At 38.1% G+C, this 15,334-nt stretch overlaps 1 protein-coding gene across 1 annotated transcript in view; it reads right to left on the reverse strand.

Moving 5' to 3' along the window:
• PLCH1 (phospholipase C eta 1) overlaps positions 1–15,334 on the reverse strand; it is a 261,607-nt gene that overhangs the window by 106,051 nt on the left and 140,222 nt on the right. Inside the window, exons 5-6 of the mRNA XM_053600541.1 lie at positions 13,257–13,386; positions 7,747–7,917 (exon numbers count right to left, since the gene is read on the reverse strand). Coding sequence (XP_053456516.1) covers positions 7,747–7,917; positions 13,257–13,386 — 301 coding nt within the window. The remainder of the gene's footprint in view (positions 1–7,746; positions 7,918–13,256; positions 13,387–15,334) is intronic.

Raw genomic sequence — 15,334 nt, forward strand, 5'->3', positions numbered from 1 at the left:
TCTTCTCCTCTCCTTTCCCCACTCCTCCTCTCCTCTCCCTTCCTCTTCCCTCCCCACCTCTCCTCTCCTCTCCTCTCCCCTCCCTCTATCTCTCCTCTCCCCTCCCCTCCTCTCCTCTCCTCTCCCCTCCCTCTCTCTCCTCTCCCCTCCCCACCCCTCCTCTCTTCTCCTCTCCTTTCCCCACTCCTCCTCTCCTCTCCCCACCCCTCCCCTCCCCACCTCTCCTCTCCTCTCCCCTCCCTCTCTCTCTCCTCTCCCCTCCCCACCTCTCCTCTCCTCTCTCCTCTTCTCTCTCTCTCTGCAAATAGCTACCTTGTTTCTCTAAAACTTGGTATGGGCTTCTCCAGATAAACTTTAACGTCTTCCATTTATAAAGGCCCAGTTTGAAGCCAACTGTCCTTTTTGAACTAATAAGTTTTGCTGGTCATATGGCTAAAATTCTACAATAAAAACTACAAAGTCTTTGTATCTATACATATATGTTATACGCTGTGTCTAAATATATATGTCTATATGTTTTTGTATTGTCTACACATGGTACTGAATTAATGTAAACATAAATGAATACTCATAATTAAAGTAAATGAACCCAAGTGCTTTTTAAGTTCACATTTTAGTCATTGTTGATAGTTTTTAAGTTGTCAGTAAAATAAAACATCTTAAGAATTTTAACATTTTTGCCTAAGTCAGAGGTGGGGAACCTACAGCTTTAAGGTCACATGTGACCTTTTACATCCTTAAGTGGAGCCTTGTGACTGAATCCAAACAGTACAGAACAAATTCTAGGTTCTGGAATCTAGAAATCTACCCGCTTCCAACAATAGAGGCAAATTGGGCACCAACTCCACTTACACTTCTACCTGGTCAACTACAAATGTGGAAGTTCTGTCAAAGAAACAACAGAGCTAGACAGTGGATAAAGTGGTAAAAACAGATTTTCATCAGGAAGTGTTAAAATTGGGGGGAAAAGAGACCTCGTTATACAACTGGGCCCAACTGTGACTGTGGCAGGCTGGGTTCACAGACAAGGGCACGGTGGGGAGTCAGCAGATGAGAAGTGACTAAGAGGAAACATCAGGGGGAAGGGGGAAGTTTGGATGAACCGACCTAACAAGCTTCCTACTGAAAGCAGAGAAGGATGATCAGGAATCACCTGGGGATGGTGGAGGATGAGGATTATGATCAGATATGGGGAAGGGGGCTTCTGCCTCTACTGACTTAGCAGGGTTCTTGCTGCAGCTGGACTCTTGAGGACAAGGCCCAAGAGGAGGCTTAAAACAGGGATGTGTGAAGCCTATCTGGAGTTTGCTCAAGGACACAGTTTTTGTCAGTTCCCACAAACATCCCCCTCAGGTTCAATAATTCAGTAGAACAACTCTCACAACTCAGAAAAGTGCCTGACTTCCCAATGCCAGTGAATTATAAAAGATACAACTCAGGAACAGCCAAATGAAAGAGACGTGTTGGGGAAGCTGGGAAAGTGGAGGGTCACAGAGCCTCAGTGCCCGCGGGCAGGCCACTCTCCTAGCACTCTGATATGTACCAACCCCAGGGGGGGTTACAGAGGTTCCACTGCACAGGCCCGGTTGACGAAATCACTGGCCAGTGGTGATTAACTCCATCTCCAGTCCCTCTGCCCACCCGAGGTGCAGGAGAGGGGCTGAAAGTTCACATCTCCTGTCATATGACTGGTTCCTCTGGTTGCTGCCCCCATCCTGAAAACATCTGGGCCCAAATATAGTCACCAATTATCTTAACTCAGGTTTGGTTGAAAGAGGCTCATTATAACAAAAGATACTCCTATCATTCAGGAAATTCCAAGGGTTTTAGGAGCGCTATGCCAAGAACTGATATATATTTTATTATTATTATTATTATTATATCACACTATGACAGACGTGGAAGGGGAGAGGCAAAGGAGAAGTAATATAGGAGGAAATTCTAATAATATAGAGAACCGATTGGGTTTAGCACATGCTCCCATAAATATGGCACCCTGATGTTCGAGAAAAGAGGAGAAGCAGAAAGTTGTCTCTGACCTTCCCAGAGCTCTTCCCTCCTACAGTAGGTTGTAAAACCTCGGACATATTTTCTGATCTTCCCTCAGAACAGGTCATAAGCCCTTCATTCAAGAGACCCTCAGGTGAGAGGTGCCCTCCCTATATCCAGGAAGGAGCCCAAGACACAAAGATGCCAAGAAAAATCTGAACAAATAGGCCTTGCTAAGTTCTCCCCAGTTTATCACCAGCAGATCAAACCCTTCTGTCTTCCAACCATATTTCTCATGTGACTATCCACTCTTCTTCAAGCCTAGCCTAAAAAATACAGACTTCTCTGTTTCACTGGGTCTTTACTGGCTTATGAAGGCTCCTCTGTCTCATGTGAAACTTGTTAAATAAACCTGGATGCTTTTCTCTTGTTAATCTAGCTTTTGTTATGGGGGCCTCAGCCATAAACCTAGTGATGGGTGAGGAAAAGACACTTCTCTCCTGTGGAATTTTACACACAAGTGCATGTGGATACTTACCCAACTGGAATCTCACACAGCTCCTGGGGATCCTTGGAAATAGCCAGATCTGACAACTTTATGGGGTGGCCAGTAAGCCAGGCCATGTGCTAGGAGCTTCCTTGTACATCTTAATTCTCATATTGCAAAGAATAATGTTACTACCAAAAGCATTCAGTAACTCATGATCAAGATGGAAGGCTAAGGTGGTCAAAGTCATAGAGTAAGCAGAGCTGTGTATCCACCTCTGCTCACTCTGACTCTACGACATAATTTAGTAATTGCAAAAAAATCTACTCACGCCAAATGAATTGTTAAAGTGCTTGAAAAGAGGTGATTAGTACCATTGATGAAGAGAATAAAAATAAATTTTATTAGAAAATATGATTAGTGCATTTAACTTTGGAAGCTTGAAAGAGATATCAAGAAAGGCATTAAACTTCTTAGTCAAATATCACAGCAATGAAAAAGCAAGTATTCAGTCAATGTATGCAAAATTTTCCTGTTTTTTTTTTTTCTTATTTTTGAGACAGAGTCTCACTCTGTTGCCCTGGGTAGGGTACAGTGGTATCATAGCTCACAGCAACCTCAAACTCTTGGGCTCAAGTGATCCTTTTGCCTCAATCTCCCCTGTAGCTGGGATTACAGGCGCCTGCCACAACAGCCGGCTAGTTTCCTATTTTTAGTAAAGACAGGGTCTCACTCTTGCTCAGGCTGGTCTCAAACTCCTGAGCTCAAGCAATCCACCAGCCGTGGCCTCCCAGAGTGCTGGGATTACAGGTGTGAGCCACTTCACCAGCCCAATGTATGCAGTACTACAACATTGGGAGTATTGCAATGTACGCAATACTAATATGAAACCAACAGACAAACAACTACACCTCCATGAGAAAGGAAAACAAAACTAAATTCAAGTGAGGGGAGGAGAAGGAGGGAAAGGGGAGGAGAGAGGGGGATTGGTAAACTCTCGACTAATGGGCACAATGTCAGGGTATACAGCACACTCCTTGGGTCAAAGGCTCAACTACAACTTGAACTTTACCTAACAAACACAAACAATGTAAACTAATCATTTATACCCTCATATTAATTTGAAATTTTTTTAAAAAGGCATTAAAACTAGTTTCTACTTGGTATTGGCATTCCTCAAGTAGGAGCTAAAGCTACTCTACTAACAGCTGGTTTTTTAATGGTGTTTAAACAGAATGGATCTCCCTAGGGAGTTGGTCAGGGAATATTGGTCTATCTCTGCTAATTCTTTGCTTGTCTCTCTCTCTCTCTCTGTTACACACACACACACACACACAGAAACAGAACAAAATTTATACAGACAATTTTTCTGTATTTTAAAGAACCTTTCAAATGAAGTTCAAAAATACAATTAAAAAAACAAACATAGGGAAAAATACTAATCCTGGCCATCCAAAAAATATTACTAAACCCAACTATAAGTTATCATTCCACGACTACTATATTAGCATTAAAAATGATTTGTTTAATGATAATAATTTGCTGACGGCTTTTAATTATAAGCTGAAATAAACAACCTCAACTACAACCAAAAAAAAAATAGCCAGGCATTGTGGTGGGCGCCTGTATTCCTACCTACTTGGGAGGCTGAGGTAAGATAATCACTTAAGCCCAAGAGTTTGAGCTATGACAGCCACAACACTCTACCCAGGGCTACAACTTGAGACTGCCTCAAAAAAAAAAACAACAAAACATGGCCTTGCCTTAAATTCATTTAGTTGCAGTTAAAGAATTTGTCTCATAGAATATATTTAAAAGAATAAGAGGGCGGCGCCTGTGGCTCAGTGAGTAGGGCGCCAGTCCCATATGCCGGAGGTGGCGGGTTCAAACCCAGCCCCGGCCAAAAAAAAAAAAAAAAAGAATAAGAAAGGGCAAAAATAAAGTAGATTAATAATTATACTGTATGAGTCAAATTGTTCAATGTAAATTTTATACCTGTCAAAAAGGCAGTTTGAAATATTTTTTACAATTTACTCAGTCAGTTTGAAATATTTTTTACAATTTTCTCAGTCAGCTCTCAACAAATTAAAAAAAGTTTTTCCCGGGCGGCACCTGTGGCTCAAGGAGTAGGGCGCCGGTCCCATATGCCATAGGTGGCGGGTTCAAACCCAGCCCTGGCTAAAAACCACACAAAAAAAAAAAGTTTTTCCCTTTTCAATATTTCAAAATGTATATTTAAAATGAGATTATTAATATACTTATATCCTATTGTTTCAGATATGCGTAATTTAAATATAATTTTGGTGATTAACTTTTTTTAAGAAAACGTTTCTTTATTTATAAAAGCTTTAAAAACAAATAATACCCTCTGTTTTGCAAATAATGTTTTATTTAAAAAGGACCACCCAGTTTCAGCAGTGTACAAATAATGCACAAGGGAAACAAACAAAAAAAATTATAAGCTGAAACAAATCTCACACACAGTATTATGGAGATATGCTTCAAATGCCATGAAAATATTTAGTCCTATGGCTCACTGATAATAACTCAGAGAAAACATTTGTATGGGTTTGGTTTCCCAAATACTTTCTACTATTTTTCATTGTAGCTAATGCAAAAGTTAAAGAATATGATAAGCAAATTAATCTCCCAGAAGAAAATTCAAAAATTGCATTTATATGCTATAGAAATGTTTGCCTATTATGAATCTACAAGCAGTACCCACTAGCTCAGATTACAAAATTCAAATAGGTTTTGGGTCATGCCAAGTGTAACATAATTTTCTAGGTTACATAGGAGGAAATTAAAGAAAGTTACCAGGAGTAAATGACTCTCAAATGGAAATCACTTCAAAAACCTCAATTTAATTCAAATTATTACCAAAACTAAGTGAGCATAATTTCTTATATATTAATAATGTATTACTCATTTTTTAGCATCTTAACAAAGGTACTTTTTTACAGAAGCAAAAGGTCCAGAAAAAAATCATGCAGCAAATAATTATAATAAATTTTGTTCTGTCTCAAAATGGGAGAATCCAAGCAAACCTTAAAAAGTATGTTGTTTGGCTTCTTACATTCTCTTTCTTACCACAGACTCTCAAAATTGTGAAATATCAAAAATATATCTCGATTTTGACCTCTCTCAGGGCAGGTTTGTCCATTACAAAAACTCAGCACAATGCCTAGAATATATAATATCTTTTCACACAAGAAATAAATTAATCTGAAATTTTACTAATCCAAGCAACCACCCATACTTAAATCTCCCATCCTTGTTAGTACCTCCGAGGAAAACTCACAATCTCCAAATCTATCCAGCCTATCCTTGTTCTCTATACTTCTTAGAGGGCGTGGAAATTTATCTCCCTCTAATATTCAAATATTAATTCAAAGCACTATCCATTGCAATTCCATGGTAGAGTTTATTCTAGTTCACATGCCATCCTTACAATAACCAGATCTGGATTGTATGAAATGCTCAAACTATGTGACCCAGCAATTCTGCTTGGGTACATACCCCAAGGAAACAAAAAACATATGTACACATAAAAACTTGTATACAAATGTTCATAGCAGCCTTAGTCATAATGGCCAAAAAACAGAAACAACACAAATGGCCATCAACTAATACATTCATAAACAAAATGTGATAGATTCACATAATGGTACATTATCTAGCAATAAGAAGAAGTGTTGATAGTGCCGCAACCTGGATCAACCTTGAAAATATGAAGCAATGAAAGAAGCCGATCACAAAAGCCACATAGGATACGACTCCCTTTATAGACGACGTCGAGAACAGACATCCCAGGCACAGGGGTTCTCAAGGTCCAGGCGGGGAGAGAAATAGGGAATGAGCGCTAATGGGCGTGGGGTTCCTTCTCAGGATGCTGGAAATGTACTGAATAGATGGTGATAGCTGCCTAACTCTGTTAATATACTAAAAACCATGAAGTTGTACACTTTACAAGGATGAATTGTATGGTATCTAAGTGATATCTGAACAAAGCTATCACTGAAGAAGAAAAGAAAGAAGTGTTCAAACACAGATGCCGGTTCAATGCTTCCTACTGGTTACTGTATAATAAAGTCCAAGTATTTGATGATTCTTTACGAGTTCAACAGAGCTAAATGCCTTTATTTTAAAATGAATAAAATGAATAACTATGACAATTAGTTCATAAATCTAAAGAAAATGAAATCTCATCAATACCAGCAAAACCAAAAGCCTCCCCTCAAAAAGTCTAAGATAAAAGGGGCTCAGTGTCTATAGCTCAGCAGCTAGGGCGCCAGCCACATATAACGAGCTGGCCGGTTGGAATCCAGCCTGGGTCTGCCAAACAACAATGACAACTACAACCAAAAAAATAGCTGGGCATTGTGATGGGCACCTGCAGTCCCAGCTACTCAGGAGGCTGAGGCAAAGGAATCGCTTAAGCCCAAGAATTTGAGGTTGCTGTGAGCTGTGACACCACAGCACTCTACTGAGGGTGACAAAATAAGACTCTGTCTCAAAAAAAAAAAAAAAGTCTAAGATAAAAGGTTAGAAAAGTTAAAAAAAATTCATTTATTCCCTTACTTTGGTGAGAAACAGAGTTTGAGGTGATACTTAAAAAAAAAAAACCACTAGAAGAATTGCTTTGTGACCACATTTCAGCCTATATATTTTAAGTATATTTAGAAATTTCCTTTGCTAATCAGTACCTAATTCACTTAGTCTTTTCACATGATGAAATGCCAATTTCCTATCACAATTATCAATGACCTACTATAATGCTAGTTAATAATTGTATTATAGTTTAAAGCTTAGCTATATTATTAATATATTTTGAAATATAAATATATTTCTATTATGCTATATAGATTTCTATTTCTATAGAAATATAAATATAAATTTCTATTTATGCTAATATAAAAACAAAATATAAATTTATACTAATTATTAACACTTTATAACATTATAGAAAACAGCACCATTGTATCTAAAATCAAATACATTAGTTGACATTCATTTCTCTGTGGGAAAATGTGTACATCCATCCTCCGTATATTTAAGGTAAAAATATCGAACAAACCAAGGTTCAATTTGACACTTCTTCTCTTAAAAGCTACTGGAAATAGTTTCAAATTACTCATAGATTTTTGTCAACTTGTGATATTGACCCCTTTTTCCTAAATTAAAACAAACCTAGCTCAAATCCCAAAGAAAGCCTTGTATCTTTCACAAATATTTTTACGTAAACATTCAGTTCAATGGTCTAACGATACCTTTTGTTCCACCTTCAAAAACTGAGCCAGTTCTTCTACAGTCAGGTGATCTTTCTTGTCACTGTAGCTCAGGAGCAACAGGTAAAGGTCTCGTCTCAAAGACATCATTTTGTAAAAAACACAAAACTCTTCAAATGTCAGAGTTCCCTGATTCTCATCTGTGTCAGCTTCCTGAAAAAGACATAGAAAAAACAAGGCTGTAATCAGAGACTGAAATAGGACATCCAGTATTGGGAAACAACATTCCCTACAAAAAGCTAGTACACAACTCACAGATGGTGAGCACACAAGCTCTTCAAGCACACGCAGAGCATCGTAAAAACTGACTATCTGTTAGGCCACAAAGGAAGTTTCAACAAACATTTAAAAATCAACCTGATACAAACCAATTTCTCCGATTTCAGTAAATTTATAAATCAATAAAGAACATATTCTTCTTAGTAAAGTATCTCAAGAATGGAAGAAAAGGTATCCAATGTACTCAGCCCTACTATGAAACTAATTTATGGCTTTCATAGGAAAGCTATAACCCAGTTATAACCTAAGAATATGGGGAAGGGGGCAAGGGAGTGGAGGGGGGAGGGAGTGCAGGGAGAGTGATTGGTGGGATTACACCTGCGGTGCATCTTACAAGGGTACATGTGAAACTTAGTGAATGCAGAATATGATTGTCTTAACACAATAACTGAGAAAATGCCAGGAAGGCTATGTTCACCAGGGTGATGAAAATGGGTCGAACTGTTTATAAAACCAATGCATGGTGCCCCATGATCGCATTAATGTACACAGCTATGATCTAATACTAATAAAAAAGAAAGAAAGCTAAAAAGAAAACTGTATAAATAATATAACACATTCTAAATGGAAAATAAAATACACATACGTAAACAAATCACTACATATTAAAACTTGCAGGATAAAGTTAAAATAGTAATTAGAAAGAAACTTGAAGTTTTAAATTTATTAGAAAGCAGATTTAGAAGAGAAGTTAATAACTTTAAGAGCTAGAAAAAAAAATAAGCCAAAGGAAATAGGAGGAAATATAAACAAAACCAGAAAGCAATGAAATAGAAAACAAATAGAAATAATACAAGGGTATGCAAGAAAACCAAAGGCGGGTTTGTGAAGAAACTAACGAAAAAGAAGTATATCCAACAAGATTGAGGACAAAAGAGCCCACACTTCAAACCTGATGAAAATGCCACCCTCACATCAGTTTCCGTACCGCAATCCAATCAGACGTGTTTTTAGCTATAAGAGAATTTCTTTTAATTCTCCAGGGGTAGATCTGATGCTCTCACAACCGTCAGCATCACTGGGACCTCCCTGCTTTTCCTCCATAGAAAAGTCTGAATAATCCATCTGTACTAATTTCTAGTTGAAATTGTTTGATTCTAGTAATTATTGAGCAAGAATCTTTTACCATGTACCTGATTGACTGAAATTTTTTTTTTTTTTTTTTTTTTTTGCAGTTTTTGGCTGGGGCTGGGTTTGAACCCACCACCTCCGGTATATGGGGCCAGCGCCCTACCCCTTGAGCCACAGGTGCCGCGCTTACAAAAATCATAAAACTATTTCAGATACATAATGAGTAAATGACCCATTTACATGATCTTCATTCTAAGTAAACACAATTGTAACTGAACAAAAACTGATAGGAAATGAACAGCATTTTGAAATTCATACATTTTTGTGAAGTACAATCGGTTGTTAAGCAGTTTTACACATAACTTTGAAAGGCAAAGTACACATAAAAAATTGAAGAAAAAAAAACTTTGCTAATCTTTGGTTACTTATGAGCATACGCTTTGACCATCAGCCTCTGTGTCACAAAGAGGCTGATGACTGTTGCTTCTGGCGCTTTACAGACAGCGGTTTGAATATCAATGCTTTAGGCATTTCCCTTAGAAAGACTATGCCATCCTAAGAAACTGGGTCTAATGTCCAAATTACTGCCATAACTTTGTTTCAAAATATCTGATCTTGGACACAGAGATGAAACACTTTTCAAGACTTTTCCATATAAATGTCTAATACAACTAAGAATAGTAAAACTCTAAGGATATTTTTTTTTAAAGTAACAGTGGAATCTTTCACTACAACAAGAAGGCAAAGAGAAGAAAAAGAAAACTCCAAGAAGGCTTTCACGTCTTCACCAGCAATATACTCAAAAGAAAGAGAATGTTGCTAAAATAATGTCAAGATCCTTCATCTGACCACTCTGACCATGAGCATTTTTATAGAACCCTGCCAGACACGAAGCCCAGGATGGACAGAATATTTATGCAGCAGAGACAACTCCTTATCCAGTCATTTCTAGCTTGATAAGTTTTGACATTTAGGGCTAAAAAAAAAAGATGCTGTTAATGTTTCCTTAAAACTTGTCTAAAGGATTTACTGTGAACCCATAAGCCATTTGACATAAACATTTCCCAGTTCACCCTCTCAAATACTAAGTGCATTAGAGATGAACAGGTGTCTGAATGGGGGAAAATAGAGAAGTAAAAATAATTTAATAGCTTATGTTATGTACCTCCTTATCTTGCTTCCAAAGAATACACACACACCCCCTCAAATCATAACTTTTACAGGTATAGACTTTGCCCTCCTATGACAGAGGACATGACAGTGGGAATACCAGAACAGGGCAGACCTTTCCACAGAGTTTAAAGATAATCTGCTCTGTTGGTGACAACACGTTTCCGCTCTGCCTGTCCATCTCTGGGCTTCCCTAGGTAGCTTTCTCATTCCTTCCTTTTCCTTCCATTCTCTCATGTTCTCTAGCACAAGGGGACCCAGTTCCCCACAATGCAAACCACGTCCAACCAGGGGCAGGACGACCTTTAGGGCTCACAGAACAGAACCAGCTTCTGTCTTCCACCCACTGCTGCTCCTAGGACCTCATGCTGTTTCTATTCTTACCATGTCTAAGGACAAGTGGTTAGAAAACAAGGGAAACACAAAGTACTAAACATCGCATTGCCCTCCTAAGCTTATTTTCATATGTGCAAAGTATCACCTACCTCATCAGTTAGAAAAGAAAACCATTGCAAAATATGGATGATGCATATGACTTACTTCCAAATAAGAACCTTTTATAAACTTATATGCTACTGATTTCTAACAGTCTTTTTCTTTACACAGATTTAAAACTTAATAGAACTCATTTCTGCACCTCAGACTGAAAACTAAATATTAATACAATCCCAGTCTGATGCCACAGAAGAGGTTTGGGCCCAAAGATTTCCCTCCATGACTTATCAACAGGGAAAGAGCATTTCAGCTAACACCAAGCAGCAGTTGAATGAATTTCTGGAGGGCTCCCTAAATGGTAAGAGTGATTAGCACTTCTAAGCCCCATGGATAGAACTCAGAAACTAAACAGAGAGCTCTTCTGTCCTAGAGAGCTTGTCTTAGAGAGGTCCTAGACAAGTGCCATTTTTATCACCTTACTTAGTGTCTATTCTGATCCTTACAATAGCTCTGGGGAACAGGCAGACATTCCTGTCCTTTCACTGGATTGGGTTTACTCCATTATTTAAGTGTCAGGAAAAGTGCCCATAATTACTCTCTGAAAATGACAACAATAACAATAAGGTATTTTAGGAAGTGAAATTGTGGATGCATGCTAAATTTATGAATTTGTTTCTCTGATGAAATAAACTGCCTCTGTTCAGACTAAACTGAAAGTATAAATAAGCCAATGTGTATTACACAAATAACGATTACAAGGTACAAGCATTTTATGGAGATTTTAGTTCTCACTAGAGACGTAATATATACACAGGAGGGCTTCCAAAATAGCTTTTCCTTCCCCCCACCCCCAGTTCCAACTCCTTCCATTCTCTCCATCCATGACCTCTGGCAATCACTAATGTGTTCTCCATTTCTATAACTTAGATATTTTGAAATGTCATATAGGTGCAATTATTAAGTATGTGACTTATGGGGACTGGCTTTTTTTATTCTCTGGAGATTCACACAGGTTGTCGCACATATCAATATAGGCTGTTCATTTTTATTGGTAAGTGATATTCAACAGTTATGCATGGACCACAAGTGTTTTAACCGCTCATCCTTTGAAGCCACCTGGGTTGTTTCCAGTATTTGTCTATTATGAATAAAACTGCTATGAACAGTTGTGTGCCAAAAGCTTCTCTTCATTAAAGAAAAATAAAGCAGTAGGGAGCATGTAATATTAACATCCAACAAAACAATGTAGTCTTTTAGTATACCTAAGTACATCAATAACTTCTGTATATTTTGCAAGGTCTGACAATTAAGTTCATGAACATGCCACCATGCGTTTACATTGGCAGCACTGTACAAACAACTCAGTGAGGTTTCATGACCTCGGTATATCAATGTCTCACAGTTGTGTTTGTGTTAATGTGTGCTAGTGTCTTGCTGAGTGGTGTTCATTATTGCTGTTCCATGTTTTTGTGTGATGTGAGAATGTTGGAGCTTGAATTAGCTTGTTAAACTTGAGAAGAGTGGAAGTGAAATCAGGGACATGTTAGTCCAATTTGGGGACAATGCCATGAGAAAAAAAGGCAGTATGCAAATGGATTAAACATTTTTCTGAGGGAAGAAAAGTGTCACTGATGAAGAAAGGTTAGGGTTTATTATTATTCTGCCAGTAATAAGCAGAACTGATGAAAACATGACAAAAATTCATTGAATTGTGTGCTAAACTCCTTGGCTGACTGTGAGAAGCATTGAGAACCAAGTAAACACCAACAGAGAAACAGGGAAATCTTTTTTTTTATATACATATCTTTTTTTCTCCCCTTTTTTATCTTTATTAAATCATAAATACATAAATCATGTATATATTAATGCATTTATGGGCTACAATGTGCTGATTTTATATACAATTTGGAATGCTTACATCAAACTGGTTAACATAGCCCTCACCTCACTTAATTATTGTGTTAAGACATTTGTACTCTACACTTAATAGATGTGACATGTACCCTTGCAATATGTTCCATAGGGGTGGTCCCACCATTTATCCTCCTTCCCTCCCATCCCTCTCCTCTTCCCTCCTTCATCAGTTAAAGAGATCTTAACTGAAAACCTTGGCCAACAACTCATGGCTCTTGCATCACAACAATGCACCAACTCACACAGCAATGTCTCTGAGGGAGTTTTTAGTCAGTAAACAAGTAACTATATTGGAACACACTCCCTACTCCCTGATCTGATCCCTAATGATTTTTTCTTTACTTGAAGATAAAGGAAATATTAACAGGAAGACATTTTGAAGACATTTGGGACATCAACGGTAATATAACCACAGCTTTCATGGCCATTCCAGAAAAAGAATTCCAAAATTTCTTTGAAGAATGAACTATACACTGGTGTCAGTGCATAGCTTCTTAAGTGGATATTTCAAAGGTGACCATAGTGATATTCAGCAGTGAGGTATATAGCACTTTTTCTAGTATGAGTTTGCAAACTTAATTATAGGGTCTCATATAAAGGCCAATGCAATTATGAAAACTTACCTGAAACATCTGTCTGACTTTTCTTCGGGGCAGGTTAACATTTAGTTTATGCATCAGTTGGTGGATCTCTTCAATATTCAATAAGCCATCACCATTTTTATCAGCTTCCTCAAAGGTCTGCTTCACCCACATGCACAAAGGTCAAAGAAAATACTTGCATTCTCATCCAAATAAAAATTGATGTTTCATAGAAGATGCAAAGATATTTATCAGTAACACAGAACTTGAAATTCTTTTGAGAAGACCCTGCAATCCACAGGCTCTAAAAAGCTACTAGCAGTGACAACAATAAACAAATCAGCAATGCGGGGAGGAGGCTGTGTACAGGTGGTTCTTTCCATTGTAAAATGAAAGTAGAACCATATTAGTTTGAAAGCTTCTTTAATTCAAACATTATCTGCTCGTATCCAAATAAAACAGCAAATCTATTCTTTAAAAAATACCATATTTTGGGGCGGCGCCTGTGGCTCAGTGAGTAGGGCACTGGCCCCATATGCCAAGGGTGGCGGGTTCGGACCCAGCCCCGGCCAAACTGCAACAGAAAAATAGCCGGGCGTTGTGGTGAGCGCCTGTAGTCCCAGGTGCTCGGGAGGCTGAGGCAAGAGAATCGCGTAAGCCCAAGAGTTAGAGGTTGCTGTGAGCCATGTGACGCCACGGCACTCTACCCCAGGGTGGTATAGTTGAGACTCTGTCTCTACAAAAAAAAAAAAAAAAAAATACCATATTTTATCAAGTGTAAGAGAAAAAAACTACATTACTGTTTCTAATTTCACTCTGGCAAGAGGACAACACCTTAATTCATATCTTCATTAGCAAAATCCATAAACATAAAATATGTCTGTATGACATAATACATTACACCTTTTTACTTCTCATTTCCTGGCTGGTTTTTCTCAATTATGCTGCCATGTTCATAACACAAGATTTTCATTCATAAGGTTCGAGTTCTTCATGTATGAGACATACACCGCAGCTGTCATGTACCAAGAATGCCCCAGTATTGTAGCTCTCAAACACTTTCTGTAAAAGAATCTCTTTAGGATGAAACCCCACATTTAGCAAATTTAGACCTTATCTTTTCCTATGCCTGTACACCTACTATCTTTTTACCTCCACAATGCCCCATGGTACATGATCTTTTCGATTCTCTTTTCTCAGTCTCACTCCTATGTCTAGAGAATTAGACATAGTTCAGTCTCATCATTGTTCAGATAAAGATACAAAATGAAGTGAGTGGGAGAAATTTGATAAGAATCAGAAAGAGAACCACATTCAAAACCAGGTCTCTTGCACCCTAGTCTAGTGTTCTTGTCCCCTACACGCGGCCTGTCTCTGTACTACGTTGCTCTTCCTATTACTAGCGTTGATGGTTTCTACCTAATAAACAGGCCCAAACTTCTATATCCTTGAAGTACAAGCCTGATATGCTAGGGGGTACCCTCAAAGCTCAGGGACAAGACAAGGCAATTGAGAATACAAAGTTGAGTTTAGAGGTAAAGGATTGACATCATATGAACTAAAATTTTTAAAGATCCTCATTGGGACAAGCCTTGGATTGTTTTACACAGTGGGAAGGCAGAATAAATGGTAATAAATAGATGAGCTAAAAATTCCCACTTAACTTCTAGCAAAGTATTTTTTTAATGGCTAATTCATAAGTGTTGAGAGGTTACAGAAGGCAGGAATTGCGTGTATGCTTGGAAACCAGATTGAACTTCAAAGTGTGAAGGGTAATGAAGACGAAAAGAATAAAGTGAAGAGAAGAAACCAGAGAATTAAATTAAGGGAAAAGCATAATAACCATAAACCAAGAAATGGGAGAATGAGGATACACATCAGAGTAAAGGGTCCGTGGGCAATATTTGCTTATCAAACAGGTGACATCGACTGAGAGATTTCCATTTTAAGCTAAAATATTAATTAACCTTCCAGTGGTAACACAGCATATTTTCACTTCTTATGTGATTCAAATTATGACTGTAGGAGAGAGACGGTGCCTTGGAAAGCAGAAACAGCCAGAAAGGGAAAGTCTTACTCCTTCTAAAATTAAACAGATTGTAAATACCTTGTTTCACATG

The sequence above is a fragment of the Nycticebus coucang genome, chromosome 8 (genome assembly GCF_027406575.1).
Source record: "Nycticebus coucang isolate mNycCou1 chromosome 8, mNycCou1.pri, whole genome shotgun sequence".
Classification (NCBI taxonomy): domain Eukaryota; kingdom Metazoa; phylum Chordata; class Mammalia; order Primates; family Lorisidae; genus Nycticebus; species Nycticebus coucang.